Source organism: Trachemys scripta, chromosome 1 (genome assembly GCF_013100865.1).
Source record: "Trachemys scripta elegans isolate TJP31775 chromosome 1, CAS_Tse_1.0, whole genome shotgun sequence".
In the NCBI taxonomy this organism is placed as follows: Eukaryota; Metazoa; Chordata; order Testudines; family Emydidae; genus Trachemys; species Trachemys scripta.
The window spans coordinates 128,406,523-128,426,337 of NC_048298.1; the positions used below are offsets into that span (position 1 = coordinate 128,406,523).

General features: G+C 42.7%; 1 protein-coding gene across 1 annotated transcript in view; it reads left to right on the forward strand.

The window, feature by feature from the left end:
- The window catches only part of VWF (von Willebrand factor), a 246,104-nt gene that overhangs the window by 158,979 nt on the left and 67,310 nt on the right, over window positions 1–19,815 (forward strand). Inside the window, exons 31-34 of the mRNA XM_034784806.1 lie at window positions 730–873; window positions 1,791–1,955; window positions 6,383–6,426; window positions 11,266–11,443. Coding sequence (XP_034640697.1) covers window positions 730–873; window positions 1,791–1,955; window positions 6,383–6,426; window positions 11,266–11,443 — 531 coding nt within the window. The remainder of the gene's footprint in view (window positions 1–729; window positions 874–1,790; window positions 1,956–6,382; window positions 6,427–11,265; window positions 11,444–19,815) is intronic.

The following is a 19,815-nucleotide window of genomic DNA, read 5'->3' on the forward strand; positions in this document are numbered from 1 at the left end:
CTTGAGTGAATATTCAGAGATATTGAATAAGAGAAACAATGAATGTTATCTAAGCCAATTTGTGATTTTCATTTGAACAGAATTCCATGAATCCTTTTTTGCAGCATTTGTTTGGCTATAGTCCAGATTAGTCTGAAGCTTCCAGATTTCAGAGAAATTGCAGATAGAAATCAGGAAAAATATACTTCCTTGCAGTTATAGCAAAAGTTAAACAAACCAGGAACACACTAGATCTTTTCTGGGAATTGTGCCGGTGACAAATACAGTATAGTATACCCTGGTGATTATAGTTTTGGTGTATGTAATCATCCACTGGATGTCACTGTTTCTCCACAGAAAGGAAAAATAGGTGGGTTATAAAAGACATGTTCCTTTTGGATACCTCCTCTTTCCTTTCTTCTACCCAACCAATGGCACGGTAATACTCCCAGACAAGGTGATCCTCAAGGCAAAAGACATGCTTTACACCAGTGGTTAAGTCAGGGGAAGGGCAGTAAAACACCCATTATTTCAGACTATGGAAGCTAGGAAAAACCTTCAATATAGGGAGGTAGCAGTGGAATTCTAAAGCTGACAGAGGCTTTATAGGATGGTAAAAAAGAGAGACATTAAAAATGCTTTGGAAAAGAGCATTTCCCCTATCCATCATCCACTACTGAAGCTTTATTTTTACAGCCTTTTTGAAAGTGATTTATTGCTTCTTTCATATATCTTTTAATTTGCTTCTAGGTGAAGCAGTAAATTTTGCAGTTCAGCATGCTATGTCTGAAGCCCATGGAGGAAGACCCAGTGCATCAAAGATAGCAGTGATCATTGTATCAGAGAAATCAGAGGATCCAATGGACTCTGCTGCATATTCTGCAAGCATCAACAGTAAATTTTATCACTTTTCCACTAATTTTACTGATTTGCTTAATTTTTTAAGTAATAAGCTCGGATGGAGAGTAAAGAAATCCAAACATTGGCATGATGTTATGAGTGCGGTGATTCAATGTGATTGTTTACTATTTGGTAGAGATAGGTCTTAACAAAACCCCGAGATCCAGATGCCCCTAAACTTTGGGGTAATGCAAGTACAGACCTGTTGTTTGAAACTTAGTAAACATAGGCCTCACTCCATTTACAGCCTTTCACTCTCTCAGTGCCATTGTGGATTCGACTGGATTACAGTGGCAATATTTAAATGTCATAAATTTAGACCCCATTACATCGAGATAGTTCTTGCAAGGTTCATAAACAGAGTAAGAAACAGTAGCTCAAATTCTGCCATAACTTATACATCCTGTAAGTGCATCAGTATATACTGTATGGGGCTTTATAACTTGTGTGACCATAGGCATTTCACCTCTCTGTATCTGAGTTTCCTCACCTGTAAAATGGAAATAACAACATCCTCCTTTACAAATTACTTTATAATCTACTGATGTAAAACACGATCTAAATGCTCAGTGTTGTTATTTTTAATTAAATGTGTTGAAACAAAGAAAACAGCATGTCCCCAATGATCAAAGCTTTAGTTCTTTTAAACATTTTCTGAATGTCTCCAGCTTCTTCATGTTGACCTTGCATGATCTTACAGTGGTTATTGTAACTATAAATCTCATAATAACTATTACAGTGATTTAGAACATAGTAATATATGTGCTGAATTGCCTTCAGCCTATAGGGAGGGAATAATATGAATAATACTTGAAATTAACTGTTAGAATTCTACTCGAAAGTGCAAATCAAAGGCAAGGAGGCTCCCTTCTTTTCCATTACACTTTTAAAACCTGCTTCCCATTTCCCAGGGGTGTCATTGTTCCCAATTGGAGTTGGAGATAGATACGATGAAGAGCAGCTGAGGACGTTAGCTGGCCAATCTGCTACTGACAAGATCATTAAGCTAAGACGATTTGAAGACCTTCCCAAGATGGTCACCTTGGATGATGCATTTGTCAATAAACTGTGCACGGGTAAGTTTCATGTAGTTTTATAACTTGAGCCAGAAAAACAACCACCAGAAACGATGAAGACAACGTACTTTGTACAATATTCAGAAGTATTTTCCTACTCCTTTCATGACCTTAATCTTTAGCTAATTTCAGACAAAAGCCCATCAATTTTCTCATTTCCAGATGTCAGCCAAATGATACCTAGTCAGACGGTGTTTCATTGACATTCTACTTGAGTTCTCATCGGTACAGCCAGAGTCACTTAGTATGGTGACTGATTCTGAATGTTTCCAGCATAGTACTAACTACTATTCTACTTCAGGAGCTTTCAGAGAGCATTTTTAACTTTAGCCCTGTCCCTTTAGGCTGTGGATCTTATCAATACACAGGATGGATCACTACTTGGATGAAAGACCACCAAGGAAAGCCATAGTGTATTGGTTGGCATTGACGACTCTCCATGGGACATTGCTTCCCTGCTGAAGAAAAATAGCCCAAGCATGGTGTTAGGGGGAAGTTTGTTAGTGGGGGTGCCAGCTCTAGGGTGAGATGTAAAACCAAAGTTCTGATCACTTGGGGCCATTGAAGATCCCTCGGAACTTTTTGCATTCTTATCTGTGATCTAAGGGTCAAATCTGACTTACTCATTCTGCCTAATTAAATGTCCCTGTTGTTCCAGATTTGGATTTCATTCATATCACTTTCTATCCTCAACTATAGTTGTACATTGCCATAACATACATTTAGATGTTAAAGAACTGCTGCGTTATGCTCCTGAGACTGGCAAAGTGAAGCCTTTATATATTGGTCACCTTTGAAAACTTTCCAGTTGCCGTAGACAAGATTACCTGAGTACTTGTACTATTCTCTGTGCGTGAAATCATGGCCCCATTGAAATCAATGGGAGTTTTGCCATTGACTTCACCGGAGCCAGGATTTCACCATATGTATTTTCAGTATAGTAAAATTTCACATTATACTGAGGCAACTTGGGTGACTTTGGGCAAATCATTAACCCTCCCTCTGACTCTGTTTACCCTTCTGTAAAATGGGAATAATGACATTGACCTCCTGTAAATAGTGCTACAAGATCCTTGGATGAAAAGCAATATATAAAGCTAGGTAGTAGTAGTAGTATTAGACAAAATTGACATAGTAAGGGCAGCCTATGCATGTGGGTGTATGTGCATATATGTGCATGTGTATACACACACACTCTTTGCATTTTTAACCCATTTGATTGCTTAAAAATTGGTTTATTGAGGACACTTAGGTCTGTGTTATTGTTCTTCTAGACAGATAATAGTACATTTTAGAGGAAAATAGACTTCAGCAGATGTCCTACTTGGCCTTCAAACAGACAAATCAACAAAGTACCTGGGTTTCCTGAGAGTGTGTGTATGCTATGGGAACTATAGTGGCATAGCTACAGTGCCATAGCTATGTCACTAGAACACCATAGTGTAGACCAGACTACAGCGATGGAAGGGATTTTTCCATCCTTGTAGGAACTCCACTTCTCCAAGCAGCAATGTCTAGGCTGATGGAAGCATTCTTTAATTGACCTTGCTGCACCTACATCGGGTGTTAGGTCAGCATAACTGTGGTGCTCTAGGGAGGGATTTTTCACACCCCTGAATGCCATAGCTATGTCAGCCTAAGTTTTAAGTGAAAACCAGGCCTTAGTTTCATGGAAAAGTAAACAGGCTCTATTAATGACTGTCCCCCTACTAAGGGGAAGAGGTTGCTACCTGGTCTGATATCTCCTGCTATGTTGAGCGTCTGCCTCTAGCAAGAGGACATGGCAGGGAGCACTGATGCAGCTAGCCATGTTTGTATACGAAAGTTACAAAGATCAGAACTTCTGTACCTACGGCTTCTGTGCAGAAATCCAAGTGTGTAATTGTGGAGCCTAATTACACCACCTTTACTCCCCTAGAATAATGCCATGCTGTGTCAGTAATCCCAAAGATGTCAATGGAAGAAGTGGCAGAATGGGATATTATGTAACTTAAGAAAAGGAGGCAGAATCAGGCCCTTTGTGAATGAGGAGTCCAGAACATAAATTTTTCTGTGCAAGTTTATCCACTGAGGGCTATATATCCATAAAGATTTCAGATAATTAAAACTGAGCAATAAACCAAATAAGGACTTTATCCAGGAACAAGACCAGAAAAAAATCATTGTGTAAAACATAGTTAATTCATCTGTGTATATTTTGCCACATTCTCAGGAACTGGTTTTATTTCTGGGCAATATTTTACTACTGTTAAGCCCCAAGTCAGTCACTATATAGGACCATATTATTATTGGTATTTATTTGTACTGTGGTAGCACATAAGTGCCCCAGTCATGGACCAGGCCCCAGTTGTTCTAGGTGCTGTATAAACATTTGCCAGCTTTACCCTTGCTGAATAGTACTTTACTGCATGAGAAGTCCCATTGAAATTAATGGGACTATTTGCAGAGTAAAGTACTGCTGCATGTAAATCAGGTGTGTTTGGGGGCGGGGACAGGATCTGGCGTATAGATATTTAATCCATCTCCACTGAGATGACATCTGGCATTTTAATATCTCTCAAGTAGCTGCCATTTTCTTGTTAAACAGTGAGCTTTCAAAGACATATTTCCTCCACCCTGCCCCTATAAAATGTGGGATTTCTTTCCCAAAATTGCTTCCCCTCAAGGCCCAGGATGGGGAACAGGAAGCTGAAACCAGTGATCATTTTCTTATTGCAACTTATATGACCTGTAAGGACTGGAAACAGGAGCTGTACGCTATTATATAGCTGGTATCTCCCCCTTCCATTGGGTCAAGGCTTTTGGACTAAAGACTCAAGCTTGAATGCCTAAAGTCAGGCACCTAAGTCTGAACAATTTGGCTCTTGCTTTTATCAGTGGTAGATACTGAGATATTAGACCTTAAAAGTATGCCATTGTTCTGAACAGGAAAGTTATCTTGTATCATTTTTTAGAAGTTTCTTAAAGTAAATAAGTTACCCCTTCCTGGAGTAATTGTACTAAGAGAGCCTGGCATTACAGGTGGAAGCATACCATAAACAATACTGATCAAAAAGATTTAAAAGCTTTCTCAAATATTTGCAAAATACAATACTGCTCCTGTAAAATATGAGACATATAGATGATATATCCTGGAGTAGTGTCAGGGGCGGCTCCAGGCACCAGGGCAGCAAGCGCGTGCCTGGGGCGGCAAGCCACGGGGGGTGGCCTGCTGGTCGCTCTGGGGGCGGCAGTCAGGGAGCCTTCGGCGGCATGCCAATGGGAGGTACGCTGGTCCCGCGGCTTCGGCGGCAATTCGGCAGCGGGTATGCCGAAGGCGCGGGACCGGTGGACCTCCCTCAGGCATGCCGCCGAATCCATGTTACCAGTGGACCTCCCGCAGGCATGCTGTGAAAAGCCGCCTGCCTGCCATGCTTGGGGTGGCAAAATACGTAGAGCCGCCCCTGAATAGTGTAGTATGGTATGAAAGGTTTGCTACTTATGAGGAATGGGGACATCCCAAACACATGCCAACCAAACCATTATGCCACAGTACCCCATTAATTAACAGAAATTAATTCAGGGAATTCCGATGGCCTGTTTTATACAGGAGGTCAAACTAGATGATCATAGTGTTCCCTTCTGGCCTGGTGATCTAGGAATCCACGAGTCCTATATTCATATATTCTCCTTGTTTCATTGTGTGTTTGTGTGTGTTTGTACACATGCATGTAGAGGCTCCAGTTCAATAAGGTACTTTAAGAATATCTGTTTTAGGATTTTAGATTGCTGCCCATCACCATAGAATCAGAGCAGAGTATGCCTAAATTTAAGCATGTGAATATTCTCATTGAAATCAGTGGGACTACTTGCATGCTTAAGTATTTAGTTGAATTGGGGCCATGCTCTTTACTTGTCTCTATTTGGTAAATATACCATATACTATATTATCACATGTTAATCACTGAGCGTGTGGTCAAGTCTATATGAGTCTATCGGAACTGCTATTCATGCAGATTGTTTGTAAAGTGCTTTGGGATTAAAGACAGTGTGCGAATGGGAGATGATGCTACTAGTAACCGGCTTTGTCTATTCTGTGATCTCCTCTTGTAAGAACATAATGTAAGAACAGCCATACTGGATCAGACCAAAGGTCCATCTAGCCCAGTATCCTGTCTTTCGACAGTGGCCAATGCCAGGCGCTTCTGAGGGAATGAACAGAACAGGTAATCATCAAGTGGTCCATCCCCTGTCACTCATTCCCAATTTCTGGCAAACATTTTGGGCAGATGCGTGCGGTCCTCAGGGACGAATTCACAGGGTATAAAACAAGAAAATCTCTTAGTCTGAGTTACATTTTAAAAGATGGAATCGATATTTTAGTGGATTTGATCTAAGATCCTGGACAGCTGAGAGATAAGCCAAATATATGTCTTTTTCTCTTTCAGAGCCCGCTGGAGAATGTATAGATGAGGATGGGAATAAAAGGAGAGTAAGTGTATTTTTTTGTATCCTCCATCTCCCTTTCAAGTAAAATATTGTAGAGCGTCTGCACTGGAACATGAATGTCTATGTATGTGCTCTGCCTCAGAAAGTGTTGAACAATATTAATTGTTCTTCAGTAATGATCGCTGAGAATGCAAATATTCGTTTACTAAATAGAACAATAGGAGCGCGTTCCCCATATTTTTTCTCCCCGATGGTACTTGATCCTGTAGTGTGCTGAGCAGTGTTCAAGGAGGTGCACACAGAGCCAAAGCACTAGCACTCAGGGCTCGTCTTCCCTGACAGAAAGGTGTGGTTTTTAGCCCGCTGTGAAAATGTGAAGGAGACAAGACCATTTAGATTTGTCATGACTTAAAGTAGGCAATGGGGGCCAGATGGAGAAGTATACCACTGACTTTGCTGAACTACCTTGTAGTAAACACTACAGGTGCCCTGTCTCCACCAAAACTAGTGCATATTTGTTGTTTTGCTGTAAAAGGGACCTTTTTAAAGCAGTGATGACAAAGCCTCAGTGCTTGAGTGGAAAGGCTTCTACTAATCCATGCATCATCTGGTAGGGTCCAAGGCCCAGTCTACACTAGAAAATTAGTTCGGCATAACTGCATTGCTCAGGTGTGTGAAAAATCTGCACCCTTGAGTGCCATAGTTAAGCTGACCCAAGTCCCTATGTAGACAGGGACTCAGGGAGGTGGATTACCTACGCTGATGGGAGAACCCCTCATGTCTGCATAGGTAGTGTCTACACTGAAATGCTACAGTGGTGCAGCTGTGGCGTCATAGTGTTTTAAGTGTAGACAAGCACTGTAAACTCCATCCTGGGGTTCATCTTAATCAGTTAATGTATTAAAACTATAATTGCCTTGTCTCTGCTAGTTAACATATTCAAATATACTTTTTTTCCTAGTGTAGGCATAATCTTAGAAAGACAGGATGTGGACAGAGCATAAGTCCTTTTGAATATGTCTAGACTCAGAAAAAGGTGTGTTTTTAAATCACTGCTGCCTCATAGTATTGACTCCCAGAAGCCAACATCATAACAAAATTGTTAAACTGCATGTTCATTAGGTGCTAAGTGGCGATAGCTGGCTCAAGGTAAAAAAATCATCATTATTCCTAGTCCAAACAAAGCTAAATGCAAACCATTTAATATAAATGATGACCCAAATTATCACAAGGGCAGCCTCCAATTTGTCGGCAAAATTTGCACATTAATTTTTTGCATCCATATTTGAAATTTCCATATTTATACCTCTACCTACCTAGCCGCAGATGCAAAGCCTGAAGTTAGAAGATCAAATACTCAGATTTACACCTATAATTCATTTTGCTAGAGAAAAATTGCAGGCAAAAATTATGGGTTCCACATGCCCTGCAAGAAGAAAGGCCAAGCACCAGCCTATCTGAAATTGTACCCTGCATTGGAGTGGTGGCCTTTTTAAGGATCTTCTGTTATTCCTACTGCCAGCCAGGAATAGTGGCTTTTAGAAGACATTGAGAGCAGAGGTAGTTATAGGAGCCAAACACTGTGGAGCAAAGAGGCCTGAGACTGTTGACTCTTCACAAGGGTTACTTGCCTCCTGACTCAAGAGATTTTAACATGGTGAGGAGGAACATGCTGGGAGAGGTGGGAGGAGACTATTAATATTCTGTCTGGAGTCATAATGAGACAATAATAGACATGGGGCTAAATGGTGATTAGCCAAACAAAGGGGAAACTGAGGTAGACTTGCCATTAAAAACCTGATAGCAGTGTGGGGCACCAGAGGCTGAAAGCAACCCCCTGGACACTGCTAATAAAATACTATCCCTCATAGTCAGCTTCTCAATGCCTTCCGATGTGTTTTGGGCCTAGAGTTGTTGCTCAACCACCAGTCTACAGCACCTGCTCCCATCTCTCTTCTTTCATCTTATTGGCTCATGAAGAACAAAAGCAGCATCTTCGGCAGCTCCATCTGTAGCACAGGACTGCCCTCTCGCAACACTCATCCACATCCCTGCAGGAGCAAGCCCTTATCAATGCAGATTTAGGATTCCTTCCTAAATTCTGATAGGATGGGACCTTATGCCTGATCTACAAGGTGCTAAGTGGGTTGCTGCAGGAAGGGCGTTAACATTTGTTAGTCTCTAAGGTGCCACAAGTACTCCTCGTTGTTTTTGCTGATACAGATTAACACAGCCACCACTCTGAAACCTAAGCCATTATAAGACACCTTTATACCAATATAACTGTATCCAGACTAGATATAGCTATATTGGTAAGATATAACTCTTCTAACCGATATAGTTATGCCAAGAGAACTTTTCTAGTGTAGATCAACCCTTGGTGATAAAACCCTAATAATAATAATAATAAAGAGCTATCTGTTCATGAGTTCAGTGAAGGTGCCGGGCATTCTGAGCTGAGGATCCTCAGTTATAGAATGAGTGTATAAATCTAAATAAATAGATATGGAGCTCCCTCTGAGAGGAAGTGTGCCTGGGTCGTCGTCTGGCATTCTGGGAATCACATCTATTTCAGATGATTTATCCTTGACCATTCTGGAGCCTCTGCTATTGGTATATGTGTTTTGTGTGTGTGCACGCACATGCTTTCTATCTCATTTCCCCCCTCCAATGTTTCCACATCAGTTGGGAATTAGCCGCTGTTTGTTGCTTTGAGGGTCACTGGGTTTCCCACTGTGCCAGATTCCTTGGCTGTGTCTGGACAGTTCTTTTAATTGATTTTTTTAATGTGTTGTGCTTTGGTTTTATTGTACAGCTCGTAGATGCTTTGTGATAGGTTTCCTGTAAATGGGTTAAATAAAAATAATTAAAGAAATATGAAAACCAAAAAGCCTTTTTTGCCAGATGTGCACAGCTGTCTACGTACCCTTCCAGTTGCTTTACTTCCAATGGGTTGAGAGAGAGAGAGAGAGAGGAGAGTATAATTAAAAAACATGTCATATCTTACTACCTAAATATTTTTTCCATATTTAAAACTCCTCACATTACTTTTATTTATTTTATAGCTTCCCCTAGGCTCTCAAGCCTGAAAAATCTTAGACAACTTTTAAGAGACATTTGCTATAATGAAATCTTTTCAAAGTCCTAAGACCTACAAAGCATGCCTAGGGAAATGCACTCATATTTAATATGTACTCCCAATATTTATGACTGCAAATCTGGCAGTTCTCTTTTAGAACTAATGGTATCCCATAGCTCAGAGCTGTAGAAAAATACTTTTAAAGCATTATTCCTGGTTTGCACACTAGTGCCAAGAATAGACCATGAATTATGCTGTGTCTAACCCAGATATTTTGTCACCTTGCTATTCACTCTCATGAATACTAGAGAAGAGCAGAAACGGAGAAGCCTTAAGGTAGCCTATCTAGATAGTCACCATCCTTTCTTCCCCATGCTCTTTATGCTTATGAATCTGGGGTGCTGTCATCCAGCTTTTAGAATCACTGTCTTTATTCCTAGTAGAACATCTAGGACTGACACTGAAGGATTGTATGCAGTGTTGTGATAACCATGTTGGTTCCAAGATATTAGAGAGACAAGGTGAGTGAAGTAATATCTATTATTGGAAGTTGGTCCAATAAAAGATATTCTCTCACCCATTGAAGGACTAGTCAGTTAGGGGTGTTGAGTCTTGGAAGCATGCGTTTTGGGGATGATATTTCTGGGAATTTAGGGCTCATTTCTGCAAGATGCTGAATGATTTGGCATGCAGGTCAACAGAACTACTCGTGCTTAAATGCTTTGCAGGATTGGAGTTAGAGTGCTCAGTGGAGGATTGAACACAGGTTGTGTTTACACCACTTAGGGCAGGTTTACACTACCCACCTGAATCAGCAGGTAGAAATCGATCTCTCGGGGATCGAATTATCGCGTCTCGTCAGGACGCGACAATCGATCCCTGAATCGACGCTTCTACTCCACCAGCGGAGGTAGGAATAAGCGCTGTCGATGAGGGAGCCGCGGAGGTCAATTTGCCGCCATCCTCACAGCGGGGTAAGTCGGCTCCGATACGTCGAATTCAGCTACACTATTCGCGTAGCTGAATTTTCGTATCTTAAATTGACCCCACCCCCCCGTAGTGAGGACATAGCCTTACTCAGAGGTTAAGAGGGTATTGCCCTGGAGCCTTAAAATTCCAACTGTCCTGCAGGAAGAGAGTATCCTTTTTATTTTACATGAACACCGTGGTTATCTAATAACATTCACCCTGCAGGGCAGCAGATCCCCTTCAGGATGGGTGGAATTTTTAAGGGTTCAGGACTGTAGGTAAAATAACCCAGCGATTCCAAGCCTTCAGAAAAGGGGCTTTTGTTTTACTAGCTTGAAACAACTCTCATTAATTCCTGCTGTGCTATGAGCATCTGTGTTCAGAATACTTTCCAAAATAATTTTACACTCATGAAAACCAAAGGCATTGGTATTTAAAGAAAAGCACTGGGAAATTCTTTATTGACTGTGTTGTCCATGTGTGCTGCAGGGCTGCTCTGCTAACAATAGACAAAAGTACCAGATATTTCATGCTCTTCCAGCAAAGCATCCCTCATTATAGACTATTGTCCTTTGCATGGAATTTCAGAATCTATTTCTTGCGATGTTTCTATATTAACTTTCTCATGCCCATGAACTCCCTAATACGTTGCATTCTATTGTTTAATTATCCAAGGCTATTTTGAACAGCACTGCTGGCAGTGTCACTTTACTTGCTAGTTTTAGGTTATGGAACACAGTCTGGTAGCTGCTATGTGGAGGCTTCCACGTGTTGTTTGAATTTTCTTTTCTTGCATCAAACCCTATTTTAATAGCAGCATGTCTTCTTGTATAGCCCGGTGACAAATGGACATTACTGGATAGTTGTCACTCTGTGACATGCTTACCAGGTGGCCACACGGTTCTGGAGAGTCACCGAATTAATTGTGCGAAGATGCCAAGACCTACATGTCAGAATAATCTCCCTGCTGTTAAAACTGAGGAAACCTGTGGCTGCCGCTGGACATGTCCATGTGAGTAACTTATTTTGCATATACGTGTTTTTTTCCCCCAGGACCGACAATGTGTTCAGGAAATGTACTGATGAATGGAACACAGAGCTACAACCTGAGGAGGAATCCAAAGTTGCTTGAATTGAGATGAATTTATACTTGTTCTTTATCAAAATCAAAATTCATAGTCTCAAATAATTTAGGGCTGGATTCTGGCCAGATGGTGTACAAGGACACAGAAGGGGTCTTTGGCCAGCCTTTGTATATGAGCACAAGATGAAGGAGGACTAAGGGCTGGTCTACACTGGGGGGGGGAATCGATCCAAGATACGCAACTTCAGCTACGTGAATAGCGTAGCTGAAGTCAAAGTATCTTGGATCGAATTACCTGGGGTCCAGACGGCGCGGGATCGATGGCCGCAGCTCCCCCGTCGACTGCGCTACCGCCGCTCGCTTTGGTGGAATTCTGGAGTCGACGGTGAGCGCGTTCGGGGATCGATATATAACATCTTAACGAGACATGATATATCGATCCCTGATAAATCGATTGCTACCCGCTGATATGGCGGGTAGTGACGACGTACCCTAAGAGTCGCATGAGGAGATAACCCCTGCCCTAGGTGCTATGGCTGTGCTCCCCCCACTCCCTTCACACTAGGGCATGCGGTTCGCTGGGTGCAAAGAAAGGAGAGAGCTGGCTTTTTTAAGGGTGGTGCAGCAGATCTACATTGCCTGGAAGCTCCTACGAGAAATTCTGGCATCGCTCTCCCTCTAACATTCCTGAAGGCTCAAAGGGCCCTTTCTTAGCTTATGTCTACTCTGCAATGACAGGTGTGATTGCAGCTCAGGTATGCACATCTGCATGACCGTTAATTGTCTAGCATGGCTAAAAATAGCAGTGGAGACACAGTGGCACAGATCCTGGTGTGGCCTAGGAAGCTGAGTATGTATCCAGGGTTCTAGGCGGGTTGGTATAGCCCACGCGAAAGCCTCTGCACACTGTGGCTTCACTGCTGTTTTTAGCCATGCTGCCTAGATTAAAACTCTCATGGATATGCCTCCGTGTGCTGCAATAACACCTCCAACGGCAATGTAGACATGCCCTTAGTTGTGATAGCATCTCACAAATGTCAGCAAGTGGGAGCTCACACATCTCTATAGAGATTTTGCATGGCGACATGCAAAATATTGAAAGATATAGTTATAGATTAAAACAGTTTTGATTTTTCCTCATATTTTCAATATCTTTTCCTTTCATTTTTAGTACTAAATACATTGACTTGAAAAAAACAAATCTTAAAATTAGAATTAAAATATTTCAAATTATAATTAATATGTTTAATATTTAAGCTTTTTTCATAAGAAGACATACATGTCTTTCAGACATACAGATATTTTCAGATGGATTACAAATAAGGTTGTGAGTTTGTTATGGCAGTCAAGGAAGTCACGGATTCTGTGACTTTCTGTCACCTCTGTGATTTCTGCATTAGGCAGTGTGGCTAGATCCGGGGCAGTCTCGAGCCAATCCTCTCCCAAACAGCAGCAAGAGGAGTTTGGGTATGTGTGTGTGTGTGGGGGGGGTGTTGGGGGCTAGGATGCGGGAGGGGTTGAGGGCTCTGGGCCATGCTTTCCTTGGGGGGCTCCCCGGAAGCAGCAACATGTCCCTCCCTCAACTCCTAGCTCTGCCTCTGCCCACAGGCATGGCCCTCGCAGCTTCCATTGGCAGCGGTTCCCAGCCAAAGGGAGCTGTGGAGCTGGCAGTGCGTGGAGCTAGGAGCTTAGGGAGGGACATGTTGTTGCTTCCGAGAAGCCGGGTAGGGAGCCTGCCAGCCCCGCCAACTCCTCCTCCCCTCATCACCCACGGCGCCCCCTGGGCCACCACCCCCAGCACCCGCAGTTCCCCCCACGAGCACCTGCGGCACTTCCAAGATTTAGTCAGGGGTCCAGTACAAGTCATGGACAGGTGATGGGCCGTGAATTTTTGTTTACTGATTGTAACCTGTCCATGACTTTTACTAAAAGTACCTGTGACTAAAACATAGCCTTAATTATAAGTACAAATGCATCTTACACATTACAAATATGGTAAACATATAATTGTGTACATATATACATCAAACACACACATATATATAGAACACAAGCCATTAAAAATAATATTAATTATGCTTGCAAAATTAAACACTTTAAAGCTAGGAAATACCAGAATTACAGATGCCTGGGCAACCTTAATTCAGCCCTATTATGTGTATGTATTCTGATGCAGTCTTTAATTACGTGATCACATATTATTTTTTCTGCAGGACCTTCCTGGCTCCTCATCTAATCTGTTTCTCTCCCCAACCCTGGTTTCTAGTCATCTCCCTGCTCCTGGTTTCTAGTCATCTCCCTGTCCCTACCAATGTTCTCCAATCCCAGTCTCTCTCCCTGGGATTTTTGTTCCAGTCTCTTTGTCCAGCTAGTCCCAGTTCTCCTCTTGCAAACCCATCTCTTTGTCAAGTGTATCTTTCCTCCTCCTGCCCTCTTATTTGTTCACCATCCCAGTCTCCTTGCTAGCCAGTTTCCCTCTTCCCCCCAAACTCCCAGTCCCAGTTTCCCTCTTCTCCCAGGACCACTTCCATCTTCCGCTCCCAGTCTCTTCCCATTAGGTTCCTTATCCTAATCTACTTCCTCTACCCCCTCCACTCAGGTCTGACTCTTACCATTTCTGAATTTGAATCAACCAGCTTCTTCCTCCACATTGCCTGGCCCAGCAGGGGGGTCATTTAAAGCACAGGAGAGGCAGTTGACCTGCTCTCAGTTCAGGCGCCTGGGCTTGTCACCGTCTGCAGCAGCCAAGAGCTGCAATTTCAGGGAAAGTCCTGCTCAGTCCCTATCTGGAGCATGCCCAGTATGGATGGAATATTGGGAATTTAGTTGCTGAAAACTAAGTCGTTTCTACTGAGCATGTAGAAATTGATTTTTCAAAGGCTTATAACTTGGCCAAATTTGGGCAGATTTTCACAGAGATGGCAGAAGGCTCATTCCTGAAACAGCGGCCATCCTCTGACAAATTTAAGTCCCTGCTCCAAGGTATAGGGGCACTAGAGCTTTTTAAAGACTAGGTCACCAGATCCAGGCAAACATATTTTTCCCTAGTCTCATTCTTGTAAATGGCTGAACCTGTTTGGTAGAAATTTATATGTACCATAATATATATATATAATATATATACACACAAACACACATCAGGTTGTTATATATATATATATATATATATATATATATACTGATAATAACAACTGATGTGTGCGGCTCTGAATAGCATATCCTTGAAGGAGACCATGCAGAAGAACGGGCCATGTGTCACAGGGTGACTAGTTGCTTTAATGGGAGATGGGGGCCAGCCACACCTGTGTCATAATTAATTAGCATCTTTTCAGCTTGAGGGGACAGGACTAAGATGATAGATTAATAGACACCCAAACATTATAAAAGGGCTGAGAGAGATCAGACTGGGGTGTGCAACCATAAGCAGTGGATAGGCTCCTGTGGAAGGCCCTGAGCCAGGGTCTGCAGAAGGCTGGGTACTTCAAAGGAAGCGGCCTGGGGCCCCAGTGATTTATACGAGAACCAGAAAAACTCTCAAAGATACTCAAGAAAGAGGATGGGAAGCAGCCAATTATTTATGGCATGGCTGGCCCCATCTCCCCTTAGGGCCAATCATCCTGTGACTCCATGCCACCACAAAAATAGATGGGGTCAAACTGATATACAGGCACTAATCCTGCAAACAGTTATAGGCATGAGCAGTGGGACTGCTTGCCTGCTTAAAGCTAAGAACGGGCATGTTTGCAGGATTGGGGCCATAGCGTGGGACTGTCTGCTGGAAAAAATTATAATGTTTTACCAGGGAGAGGCCCAGACTGGTTTCCAATTTCCAAACCTTTCTGAACTGGGGAGGAGGGAGTCTGGAAAAATAAGCTGAATCTGAACAAACTTTAGGACATTTAGTCTATTCTCTGGCTAACCTCAAGCTTCTGGGTTGGGTTCTGAGCCCAGGCAGATGTAGAAAAAAAACCTAATACATAGCATTTGCTCTTGATTTTGAGTGTGTGAACAGGAACAATTGATATTGTGTGAGCTGTGCCTTGGCTCAGAGAGAGTGAGAGTACTCCCACTCAAACACGCAGAGATGAGGGACCCAGCGGTGGTGCTGGAGTGGCCGGTTGCTGAAAAGAGAGCCTCTGGGAAATGACCCTCCCCTCCACCCACACACAGTAGGGGGAGAAGATGCTCTGCTGCTTTTTGACTTCACAGCTTTCCATGTGATTAGAGTAGTTACTGCAGGGCTTGCCCTATGATGAGTTTTGCTAGAATGGCACTGTACCTCTTAGATGTGTGTGTGGGAGGGGAATTGTTTTCATGTGGAAGGAAGATAGGAAAAAATGATGGCCCTTTGATCAAGCAAAATCACTAAGAGCCAAACCCTCCCGCCCAATTCGAAGGCCATGGAAAAGGCACGGAATGCAGTGGAACTGGTACGGCCTTGCTGCATGGGGGAGGGGGTTATGCACGTGGTCTTTCTACCCCTGCACAGCATGGAGCACTGTTCCATAGCAGTCTACAGAGGAGAGGAGTCCAGGCACGGCAGGGATAGGGCAAGAGTAAGAACTCTGGATCCACAACAACATGGATTCACTGACCAAGCCTCACCAATCCACACTAGGGAAGTGGCCATAAAAGCTACTGCAGCCAGTATAGTTGAGCTCTGCACAAGAAAAGTGACTGATTTATATGCTTATTTTGATTACAAGTGCCTAGAGCCAAGGTGAGGCACTTTCATGCTTTCTAACTGCTGTACAAAAATATGAAGGGCAAATGCATACATTAGGCTGCATTTATAAAGCGCAGTGTTCCATGCCTTTTTAGACAAAATTCACAGTAGCTCCAAAGATTTGAGTCTACGGGTAACATTTTCAAAAGTGCCTAAGTTACTTAGGAGTGTTTGAATCCCATTTTCAAAAGGGACTTAGGCACTTTGGAGCTTAAGCCCCATTGACTTTCAGCTCTAAAGTGCCTAAATCTCTTTTGGACCCAATGTGCCTAAGTCACTTAGGCACCTTTGAAAATTTTATCCCCAGTCATTTTTTAATAGTAAAATCCCATGACTCCCCAGCTGTAATGTATACTTTCATCCTGGAATAAAAAATGTCCTCCAAAGAACTGCCATATTCAAAGACAAAGTTCCTGAAGGGACTAATGTGCTATTTGAAATGTTCAGGATTTCTAGCTGGACTCAGAGCTTTTTATTGTCAGATGTGGAAAACTTTCACACCAAGAATTTGCCTGTTTAATGTTCCCTTCAAAGCACATTAAATTATCTAGCCATTTTAAATCCAAGATTTCCTTTCTAATGTAAATATTCTCTAAATGTAAAATTATTGCATAGATTTTAGCTGAATCATTTTATTTGTGTCCAAAAGAAGAAACAATTACTCATGTAGTTTTTATTTCAATAGTGTGATATTTCCTATTTCATGAATAAGTGAACAGCAATACAAACCCATTAGTTTTGGCATTCCAAATATGTCTCCCTAAAGGATCTCTTAAGGGATTAAATTTAAAATTTCCACTTGTACCATTAGTCACTTGGCACAGAAAAGCCTATAGTTGTCTTAAGGTTATTGCCCTTCAGAATGAGATAATGTTTGTTTAGCTCTGTATAAATTTAACACGCCATGATAGCCCAGAAATTCACTTCATTTCCCAAGATGATATGAGTGTGTAAGGCAGACTGCTAACTTTTCACATTTACCAAAACCCACAAGTCATATATGTTTTTGGCTCAGCTAAACCAGTGCAAGTCTGTGTTAGTTATAGACAAGTCAATTGGCCAATGAGGGCCTGATTCTGCACATGCTGAAGTCAGTGGCAAAACTCCCATTGACATGAATGTGAGCAGCCCCAAGTCCTAAATGAGTAAAGTACTTGGAGCTGAGAGACTTAGCGGGTATAACTATTTTGGCCGAACCCACTAGCAGAGACTCAGCTTAAGCTGCCAGAGGAGTTCTTTGAATGCACGGCTATATGACTATATTAGCTAAGCCAATAGAAGCATGCTTTTGTCAGCATCACTGTGTCTGCATAGGTGGTGGTGGTAAGGTTTGCCGGTGCAGCTATGTTGGCTGGAGGCGGGAGGGTTGCTGATCTTTTCCCCACACTCCTTGCTGTCATAGCTACACCAGCAAAACTTTGTAGTGTAGACCAGGTTGCAATCTACTGCATTTGTTTGTGATTTAATTTAGTAGTGCTTTTGAAACTTTGTTTGCTTAAAACTGAGATTAGAGGTTTGCTGAGAGTACAGACAAACATTGAATTGTTTATGGTATTTATAAACCAGCAGCCAAACAAATGATAGTATATGCAGAAACATTTTCTTACAAAACTTTATATTTATTAGGCTTGTAAAGATTTTAGTGATAATGTCTCTACAACTCTTGTATAGGAATAACATAAAAGAAGGTATATTTAACAATATGAAGGTGCTACATTTCCAAGTGTTCCTATGGCTTTGGTAGTTCATAATCTGACAGCACAATATAGAAAGGTTTCCAGAACAGGAAAACTAAATGGTTTGTATCTTTTTTGCTGTGTTAGGAATTATAAAAAAGACCTGAGAGATATTTTAAAAGATTTTTTTCTGCCTCTTTTTAACCTTAAAATATTAGAAACATCAAGTTTGGTCTTTGCTGTTTCTTGCTGGAGGTCTCCAGGGCCATCCCTAGCCATTTTGGTGCCCTATACAGCCCCCTGCAGGGGGGGCATCTGCGCGGGGGGCTGGCCCCAAGCCTCCATGGAGCGAGGGGTCTGGGAAGCAGGGGGGAACTGCCCCCTGGCCCCAGCCTGCTCCGCTCTGCTCCCCTGGCTTCCAGCCTTGGGGGGCAGGGGGAACCGCCCCTCAGCACTTGCTGGGGGCACGGCTAGAAGCTAGCGGAACGAAGCAGGCTGGGGCTGGGTCACTCTACTTACCACACAGTGAGTGCAGGCCCGACCCCTGCAGCAGTTTTCAGGGGAGTGGGGGTGAGGCTGGGGCAGAGCAGGGACGGGGGAAGAGGCGGAGCAGGGGCTGGAGCAGCACGCAGCTGCGCGGGGCACCAAAAATGTGGTGCGCCAAGTTTCCTGGTGCTCTACGCAGCTGCGTACTTTGTGTATGGATAGGGATGGCCCTGGAGGTGTAATTGGAAGATGAAGGACCTGGAATGGGAGTTTTCTCAGCCTTTAATTGAATGGCCAGGAAGTTGAATCATTAACAAAGAGAGTTTTCCTCCCAACTGTTTACCTAATGTTGGACTGAAATAGAGGTTAACAAAAACAAATCATGGTTTTTTTAAACGTTTGACCAAAAACCCTGTCTAATTGCTCAGGTTTCATTTCCTTGGTACTTGTTAGCTCATAATTTTACTAGTTCTCTGGTCATCCAGGAAAAAAACAAGTTTAAAACAAAATAACAACAGAAATATCCTTTTCATGTGTTCCTTATACATCATAAAGGAAGAAAAAGACACAAACTCAACTATTTTCTCCTTTGTTGCTCATCTTTAATAGAAATACGTTAATACATCTAACTCAGTAGAAAACAACTTATATACACAGGATCTGCCACTAACTTATCTGTCTATTTTGTAATAATGGTTATTCCTGACAGAGACAATTAGAAAAACTTCATTTCATCACAAGATGCTGATAGGTTTTCCTTCTCCTTTAGGATTTGATGAAATATTTAACTTTACCTTTTCATATAGATTAACTTCCTACCTTTAATGGGTTCTTCCCACCATAGGCGCCGACTTCTGCTCGCGCCAGTGGGTGTTTGACCTTTCTGCCCCAAGCCCTGCCCCGTCTGACTCCACCACTGCCCTGCCCCGTCCCTGCTACCATTCCAACCCCTTCCCCAAAGTCCCTACCCCAATTCCGCCCCCTCCCTGCCCCGATTCCAACTCCTTCTCCAAATTCCTGCCCCGGCTCCGCCTCTTCCCCGCCTCCTCCCCTGAGCATGCTGAGGTTGGGCTGGCCGGGGGGGGGGGGGGGGCGGGGAGGGAAGGGGACAGGAAGGGGAGCTTGGCTGCCGATGGGTGCAGAGCACCCACTATTTTTTCCCCGGGGGTGCTCCATCCCCGGAGCACCCACGGAGTCAGCGCCTATGCTTCCCACTGACAACAGTGTATTCTGGGTCAGGCTCAAAATGAATTGGAAGAGATAGTAACACTGACAAAGACACGTCTATAGCCAATCCTGTGATAAACTATCTAAAGGTTTGTTAACTAGGAAAGAGAAAAAAGAGAGTTATTTAAAGGTTGAAGTGACCAAACATTTACATACAAATGAGTTACAATCTAAATCCTAAGAGT